General features: G+C 41.2%; 1 protein-coding gene across 3 annotated transcripts; it reads left to right on the top strand.

The window, feature by feature from the left end:
- The first annotated feature begins 438 nt into the window (after positions 1-438).
- nek3 (NIMA related kinase 3) lies at positions 439-8,354 on the top strand. Of its 3 annotated transcripts, none has more exons than XM_084350633.1 (13): positions 439-469; positions 2,997-3,090; positions 3,185-3,305; positions 3,405-3,488; positions 3,840-3,907; positions 4,021-4,107; positions 4,881-4,935; positions 5,195-5,395; positions 6,393-6,507; positions 6,765-6,914; positions 7,035-7,166; positions 7,328-7,445; positions 8,005-8,354. In XM_084350633.1, exons 3-13 carry the CDS (start codon positions 3,231-3,233, stop codon positions 8,069-8,071), a joined length of 1,152 nt encoding a protein of 383 aa, XP_084206759.1. In that variant the 5' UTR covers positions 439-469; positions 2,997-3,090; positions 3,185-3,230; the 3' UTR covers positions 8,072-8,354. The 3 variants fall into 3 exon arrangements, with proteins under 3 accessions (XP_084206759.1, XP_084206758.1, XP_084206757.1); XM_084350632.1 differs by having other exon boundaries at positions 440-469; positions 3,208-3,305; XM_084350631.1 differs by lacking the exon at positions 439-469 and adding an exon at positions 2,348-2,646 and having other exon boundaries at positions 3,208-3,305.
- Positions 8,355-9,194: the final 840 nt, after the last annotated feature.

The following is a 9,194-nucleotide window of genomic DNA, read 5'->3' as shown; positions in this document are numbered from 1 at the left end:
CTAAAAAAGGAGTACCGTTTGCAAAATGTTCAGTTGTGATGTTAAGTGCACTTCAGCCTACAATCAGTGAAATGTATTTAAAATTCAGATGTTTTATAAATCTTATAATGTAATCTTTTGTTGTTGTTGCAGCAGAGGAGCGTTCAGTATCTTGCAGAGTATCAGACACTCCCTGAGCTTCACTGCTGACAGAGTCGTCTGAAGTTTTACCTGTAATGTCTTTCTCAGTGAAGACTGCAAGGAATTGTTTAAAACTACAGTCGCCCGAACAGGGACTTGAACCCTGGACCCTCAGATTAAAAGTCTGATGCTCTACCGACTGAGCTATCCGGGCTCTTGAAGGTGATGACGTGGGATCTCATCATAATCACGTGATGTCTATGAACTACCACTTTCGGTATTTTCTTACTCCTTCGGACTTTTCCACTCTGCATAAATATGAGAGGAAACATTTCATCTCCAGACAGATGTAAGTGCGCCATTACTTTTACACCTTGGCAGATTTTACTTGTGTCACCATGACTGTCCTGGCAGGCAAACATAAATGAATTTGTTGAGCAGGATTGTTGGATCCAAGAGTATTTCTGGTGCTCTCAGATGCAGAACTTTGTCTGGAGTGGAGTAGGTATTCATATGTGTGTCCTGGTTGTGACTGTGCTTTCAGACATCGTCATTTTTACCACAGGACTAAAGTACAGTTCACATGCAATACAGCTGCCAGAGAGCTTTCAGTTTCTGTATGTAACACCTGTGTTGGTTGATTCGCGGTGGCAGGTCCAGGTGTGTCACACTAGAGTCAAGACTTTTTATTAATTTATTTCTGTCAGGATCGCTTTGAGGTGTTTAAAACTTCGGCCGCCCGAACAGGGACTTGAACCCTGGACCCTCAGATTAAAAGTCTGATGCTCTACCGACTGAGCTATCCGGGCTCTGAAAGCAATGCATTGTGGGAGCAAACGCCACTTTTTGTCGAATCTCACTCTTACTATTTTGTTTCACTCTGCAGAAGTGTAACAGAAAACGTTTCATCTACAGACAGGTGTTAGTGCCCCATTAGCCTACTTTTACATCTTGGCCACAATTTGACCTTTGCCACCATGACCCGGCAGGTAGACACATTTTACCCTCTCTGGCAACAAAAATACTTTAATTGCAGTTGCTAAATCTTCAATTATTACAATATATATATATTTTTTTTTAGTTGATGTTTAAGAAACTATTCCCTTGTACACTGAGAGCAATCTTAACCGCAGTTAAGTTTGTGTGCACATATTTGGCCAACAAGCTGATTCTGATTCTGATTCTGAGATAAGTTTGTGTATGGAGGGAAGAAAAGGTGCAACTCCAGATATACAAAATCTATGGACTTGGCTAGCTCGACATAATAACATTATATTGAACATTAAGCTGATTTAAACACATGTATAAAAAAGAGGAAACTATGATAATGTATTATAAACAGAAAAGTCTAATCATATTTTGAATATGTAAATGAAAGTGACCTAAATGAAAGATCATTTTACAGACTGTTTTTGGTGTCTTCATGGGCAAAACATTGTCTGGGGTGGAGTTTGGACTCATATCTTTGTCCTGGCTGTGGCTCTGCTTTCACACATAAAAATAATAAGACATTTGTAAAGGTGTATTTGATTTAACGCTGCTTTTGATACTTACATCACAGTATTGATATATCTTGTACCTCACCTTTACCTGTGACAGAGGCACAAGGATAACTAACCAGGTAGCTCCACATTTCAATCTACATTGTGACATCTGGTAGAAAACTTCCGCCCGAACAGGGACTTGAACCCTGGACCCTCAGATTAAAAGTCTGATGCTCTACCGACTGAGCTATCCGGGCTCTTGAAGTACAGTCACGTGGTATATTAAGGTAAACCACGTGGTATCTCTAATCATTTCACTTCTTTCCTTGTTTTCCTACTCTTATATGCTGTATTGTTCCGTAAAAGTATGAAAGAAAACATTTCATCAGCAGACCTGCTCCATTAATGACTTTAACATCATGGACAATATGTTAAAAAAAAAAAAAAAAAAGTGGAAAAGGAGCAACATGAACAGAGTCTGGTGTCCAACTCTTCATAACTGATTAAAAACGTGCATACATTTTCAGATGAAATGGTCAAGAAAATGTGTAAACACACTCCAGGACACTCTACTACGAAACAAGTATACTACTAGTTATTAAAACAGTATTTTGGCATTTGGATATTAAGATGTAGATTTAGAGAGTTGACTGTGGTCTACTGCCATCTGGCGGCCACGCTGCGCAGCACAGGTGTGCCTCCGTCTCTACGTCATACAATAACAAGGAAGTAGCGGTCAGATCACAAACGGCACGAGTCCAGCTGCTAGGTGTTTAGGTGCATTACTCGTTTGTTACCACTTTTTAATGCCTCAGTGTGAGCACTGAAGAATAAAACAAGACAATCTTCATGTAAAGTGCCGCCCCCACCGGCTCAGTGCGTTGTAACTAGATTATTAAGTGTTTTTATCCTCTGTGGCTGATCCATGGAGAGGTACTCACTCCAGAGAGTCATCGGTGAAGGCTCCTTCGGTCGGGCTTTGTTAGTCCGCTGTAAAAGCAGTCAGGAGGAGTATGTGGTGAAGGAAGTCCAGCTGCCAAAGGTATTTTACAAACATAGATAGTGATGGACTGTACATGCTGTAGGTGAGTGGTGGGACAGGTAACTGGACTTAAACCCCACCCCCAACACCCCCACCCAGTGCAGCAAGTATATCTGTTAAATCATCTGAGTAATAACATAGTGAATAAAACATGAATACACGTAGGATTTCCTACACTGCTGCACGCTTTATTTGAATTCAGACTGTTGTGTGGTAGCCTGGGGTCGGATATGGAAATGTTATTTGCTCTGTGCTCATAACCCACCAGATTGTTGCCTGCATACAGACGTGGAGGCTGTTTGTTTTGCATTATACAGAATGCATTCACGCCTGTATTTGCATTTTTATAGAATCAGTCCAAATTGGAGAAGTCGAGGCGAGAAGCCGTCCTGCTGTCCAGATTGAAACATGCTAATATTGTGGCCTTCAGGGAGGCTTTCGAAGGTATTCACACACCCAACACTCCCTTTAAAACTTATTACAAGACGCGGTGGACTCTGGTGACATGCACTCATTATTGTTTGGATTTGCAAAATAGGCAGTGTGATTGTGTTTGTTCAGCTGATGACCTCCTGTGTATTGTGATGGAGTACTGCAGAGGAGGAGACCTGCTCCAGAGGATCCGCCAACAGAAGACTACACAGTTCCCTGTTGATGATGTAGGCCTGGACTATCTGCAACTATTCTCACATTTATTATTATAATTGATTTCTTCCCCTTTTTAATTTTGGTTCATTTAAACCTATTTTTTTCCCCAGATCTTGAGGTGGTTTGCTCAGATGTGTGCTGCAGCAAAGCATGTCCACGATAAACGGGTTTTGCACAGAGATTTGAAGTCCAAGGTACAGTATTCTTCAAAACTTTAAAGTTTAGAATTATTATACGTGTTAATAGATTTTTATTTTCTGTCTAAAAAGAGTTGAATGTATTATGATACGAAGAGCAGACATTATGAGCTCATGAGGACAATCAGACGTTCTTTATGTACAGAACAAGAAGTCACTGATTTGGTTTCTTGGTCGAATGCGTGTTGATAGAATCTCGTCCGCGTGGAGTGAAATGAAATGAACGATGATGAGCGAGATAAGCTCACAGCATTATCTCCCACTAATGCATCATTTTGCCATGGTTGACTGCTCTTGTTTTTTTGCTACATGTTAAGTCGTCACTGCTCTTTCATTTCCTTACCCCAGAACATTTTCCTGACAGATAATGGGACAATCAAGCTCGGGGACTTTGGTTCAGCGTGTATTCTGAACAGGTACAGGAAGAGAAAGACAACAATTTATATTTGTCTTTCTTTAAATTAATGCTCAGTGCTCAATTTGCTGCTGTTACATTCAACTTTGACTAGTTTTTATAATTGTGTTGCAGCTCAAAGGCCTACGCTCATACGTATGTTGGGACACCATACTATGTGGCTCCAGAAATCTGGGACAACAAGCCGTACAACAATAAGAGGTAGGTTACCATGTATGTTCGATTCGATCTCTATTTTTATTTTTAAGGTACAAGACCAAATGAAAACAAAATGAAACCTTAAAGACTTTGGGTCAGTGTCATGTGGTGAAATCAGTTCCCCCAAATATAAAGGAACAACATAGGAGACCATGAAGAAGCTGATATCTGAATACGTTAACATATGTTTAGATATATAAATATATATGCTCGTGATGCAGGATGCAAACATTAATGACCTTCTCGTAGTGAAAATAATCATTTTAGTGAAATGTCCCTTTAATCCCTATGATTTAGCGTTCCATGGGTATGGTACTGTAGACCAGTGTGCATAAATATAATGTTTGTACAAATTGTATTTTGAATAGTAGTTCTGAGCACAAACAAAAAAAAGTTTTTAAAGATCCACTCATTAGTACTTTAAAGGAAAACTCTAATAACTTAGTTTTTGACCAAACAGACAACAGAACTTTTAATAAAAAAAAAAATCACATGATCATTCTCATGGTTTTCATGGTTCTCCTCCTGATTTGATTTATCATCAACATGGCTTGGGAACACAGAGCTTTTCATTAGTCAGGCTTGGATGTGTCAATAAGTGCACCAACAATGAAGAGTTTACAAAACAATCTGTGTTCTCTGCTGAGTTCTCAGCTCAGCAGTGATTATGTAACTCCTGCGTGGGTTAACCAGTCGTGTATCTCTGTGACTGTGCCAGTACATGACGAATGTCTGCTGTGAATGAATAACTGTCTGTATGTTTATGTGTTCTGCAGTGATGTGTGGTCTCTGGGCTGCGTTCTCTACGAGCTCTGCACCCTGCGACACCCGGTATATCTCCTCCCTTCACTCTCCATGCACCACGGGTTCGACTGTGGGCCTCTCTCCAAATATTGTCAATGAATCATTATATAAAATAGCTCAGCTGTCATGTTACAACACAGTGAGATACTGCAAAGCATTGTTGTGGGCTGATGGAGGCCCTGTATCTTCAGCTGACTTCGATTATCCGATGTGTGTTTTTTGTGGCTCAGATGTTGCGGTGTGGTTTGTTGTTCCACCGATGCTCACACCTCGTTCTTGTGTCCAGTTCCAGGCGCCCAGCTGGAAGAGCCTGATCCTTAAGGTGTGTCGGGGTGCGTACCCTCCCCTCCCCAATCACCTGCCCTATGAGCTGCAGTATTTGATCAAGCAGATGTTTAAGACAAACCCAAAGGACAGGCCGTCCCTGCACACCATCCTCACCTCTCACCGGGTTTCCAGACTCCTGCGTACACATCTGTCGTCCCAGGTAGAAACACACACACCCTCTTTTAGGGTTTTTCCCATACCGATAACAAAGCCCGGATGCATTGAACTCAGTTTAGATTCATGGCTAAAACTGTGTGTATGCACAAAGACAGAAATATCCACATGCCTTGTTTTCGATAGATTTGTAAAGCTGTGCTTACGCCTAATTCTGTTTTATAAATCTCCATCATTGTGGAAACAGGTCGACGTGCACGAGCATCATTTCCACTCCCACAATTGTCCGTAAATGGATGTAGAAATGCCGTTAAACATCTGTTTGTACATCGATACTTGTGTCCACTCCACTGCTCATGAGACTAGAAAAAACCGAAAAGAGAATCACAGTGCAGTTTGCAAAAATGAGGTTCTCAAACAGCACCAGAACGGCTGTAATGACATGCAACTGTTACGCACGACTGTTGCTTTTTTTTAACGCCCAGCCACTAATTCAACAAACATCTACCTCTAAACCATCATAGTGGTAAAATCTCAATCATCATTTTTTAACATCAGGATAAAGTGAAAATATAATTTGCAGGAAAGTAATGGCTCCAATAAAATTATTCACTTATAAATTGATTAAAATGACATAATCCTTTTTTACAAATATCAGTTTATGTTTGGGAAAAGGCGTACACATTGTATTGGCCAATACACAACAAATCAGGTATCCAAACCATTACCAGGAAGGGAAAAACATGATAATGAAACATCTCACCTGTGCACTCAAAACGTGCAGCTCGCTGCGGTGGAGCTTCCTGCCTGGTGACAGTCTCTCAAACAGTTGAACCTGAAGTGATTTTATGGCCGTCCATCCATCATAATGACTTACTGTCACCACATGGTGATGAAGTGAGAATTTAAACTCTTACACACTTTCCCCAGCTGTGGTGACCCTATGTGTGGAATCTGACCTTTGACAAGCTGCTGTTAGTTCAGATGGCCGCCGAGCTCATGTTATGTGTTTGATTTACTGCACTGCTTTGTATCTTTTACAGGCGATAGAGGCGGAGGAGCAGGGGAGGCGTACGGGTCGGTGGAACAGAGAAGAGGGAGTGAAGGTGGCTAACCTTCTGGGAGAGAAGAGTTTAATAAACACATCAACGTCTGAAGGTAGACTCTAAGTCAAAGTTAACAATGTAGTCACAAAAATAAAGGGTGTAGTGCTGCAGTTCTCGGAGGATTACATCTCTGAAATTTTTATGAAGACTTGGAGGAAAATCCATGTGTCTGTCAGTGAAAACAAAAGCACTGTCATTCATGTGTTATATGATTATTCCAGTGTATTTCTTGTCAGGACCGTTTTGAAAACAGCAAATAAATATTAAATAACATTTAAGAAAATAATCCATCGTCACATTTGTCCTCAGGTGTGGAGTTACCTGAAGCCCACTGTGAAAGCAGAGAGCCGGCTCCCCGAAAACAGTGGCACGCTGATCCATCAGACTCCGTGGTGCAGATGTTGGCCAATGCCAGCCTGATCTCTGAAAGCATGACGTCAACCAGCCGGCCTCTCGCAGGTTGTACTCATAGAAACGTGACAGCAGTAGCAGAACTTTCACTTCCTCATTCATACAAAATTTAAGTTTGGGAAGCTTGATTGAGTATCAGAAGATATGAGATGTGTCCTGTTTTCCCAGGTGTGTCAGAGGAGCCAGAGGGCAGCAGGCAGAGGAGACGATGGGACAAAGATCCTCCTGAGAGGCTTCTGAGTCTGTTGGAGAAGGCCCGGCTGAGCAGAGCCTCCAGCACCTTTTTGATAAACAGAGGAGGTCTGTTGATATCTGAATACATGTTATTTTAATTGAAGCAGCTTTCCTGTAACGCACAATTATCCTAATCAAAATGTTTTAGCTAAATATCAGAGTCATTGCTCTCATGATAGGAATACGTCAGTGTAGTGGATGATATTAATGGGCCTCTGTGGTTTCAGATGAAGACCCTCTGGTGGGACCCCTGTCCCAGCAGCAGGGTGACGCCACAGATGGCCCCGAGGCAGAAGTGGCCGTAGATGAGGACCGGCTTCAGCCTCGCTCTGATGACGAGGACACGTAAGTTACCCTGATGTATTACAGTGTTTATCAATTTTACCAAGGATAAGCACATTTTATCAAATCTGACACCAGGCTTATCTGATGTCGCCATGTTGGTGTTGCTCATACAACATCATGATGCTCTGGGACTGTCATTGCAACTGACCAAAATGTGATAAAATAGGTTTAGGTTTAAGAAAGGGTGTATCAAAATAGATACTTTCACAACATTAACCACATATTAGAAAAGTTCACTCCTTCTGTGTGCCTATATTTCCAGTCTTTTTCCTGAGTCATAAAGCTATAATATTTTTAAAAAATATATGATGGGTCAGTTGCAAGGATGGTCCTGGAGCAACATTTTTATGATGTTGTAGGAACAACACCAACATGCCGATAGATTTTACCAGAACATCAGCAAGACAAAAAGGGAAATACCTCTGTTTGTTGTTTTATTCAGACGTTCTAATGTTTTGCACAGTGAAGCCCTTAAAGAGGCTAATGTGTGACTTTTGACAAATTGTGTATTAAGTGGGAATGATATGACACATTTGTTCTGCTTGTTCTGTCTTCACAGAGACTTTGAGGAAGAATCTCCATGTGACTGGATGGATGAAGTTGAGAAAATGTTTTCAGAACACTAAAGCCTCCTTTCCTGTCATAATTAATGTTTACATGTGATAAAAGGACTAACTGATTGCATATGCCAAAATCATTTCACTTGATGTGTTTAAGACCAGGTATTGCTCTTATAAATGAGGAACAATTTTTATAGCAGGTTAATTACAAGTTTACAAAAACCCAGCTAAGCTCAAAGTTTTTACATCTTTGCTGTTATATGAAGCTCTGCACAAACGTGCTGCAGCAAAACACTAAAATTTGAATTTAATGAGGTTCAACTTGTCATTAAACCTTTTTTTACACAGAGATGTTTGTTTGTGTGTCTGTCTGTCATCTGCTGTGTACATCAGGTTACCAATGATAACATTCCCAGTAGATTGAAGCCGTCTGGAAGCTTCTGTTTGGCTTGTCGGAGGAAGCAGGAAATATTGGATTCAGAGCAGCTGGGTCTCTGTGGGGTCACACCGTTTTCGAGCCAGCCCGCCCGCCTGCGCCTTTTGATGTCTTATTTCCTCTGCAATGTCAAAAGCAGACTAAACACGTTCAGTCATTGGTTTTCTTTGTCTTTTATTCTCTTGGCGAGACACTAACAGAGCATACTTCTGGAGCCTGTAGCTGTTGTGTTATTTTTTAATTTGCTCTGACCACAACAGTGCAGACACAGAGAGAAGGCAGTGTTGGGCTTTTCCTGCAGTAAATGTTGAGTATGAACCACTAGGTGGAGTTGAAAGGACTGGTAGGAGTGAGAAAATAAATTCCTGGTTCAGATATTAAACCTTTGTTAACATCTGTGAGTGCTCACCCTGCTTATATGTGAATTTAAAGGACTATATTCTGGGTATTTTTGGCACCCTGAAGAGCTCAACAGTATATGAAATAATAGGCAGACAACAGCTCAACCACATGTTTGGCTACAGTGAGACAAAAGCCAAGCCTCGCCCGTGACAGTTTGGGCTCAGCAGGATATAGATACTACAGACCCTTGAGTCAACAAAACCATAATGATGCTGATTCACCAACAGTCACACCAGGGATGGATTATCCTGCTGCCAAAGTGCCTCTGGTGACCGAGGCCTCCCATTGGCTGACAGGAAGACTCTGCTATATGAGAGTCTTGTGCCAGATATCTGGCCGTAATGTGTTTTA

The sequence above is a fragment of the Pagrus pagrus genome (assembly GCF_965226575.1).
Source record: "Pagrus pagrus genome assembly, chromosome: 4".
In the NCBI taxonomy this organism is placed as follows: domain Eukaryota; kingdom Metazoa; phylum Chordata; class Actinopteri; order Spariformes; family Sparidae; genus Pagrus; species Pagrus pagrus.
The sequence above is the reverse complement of the archived record's forward strand: the minus strand, read 5'-3'. Positions and strand labels throughout refer to the sequence as shown.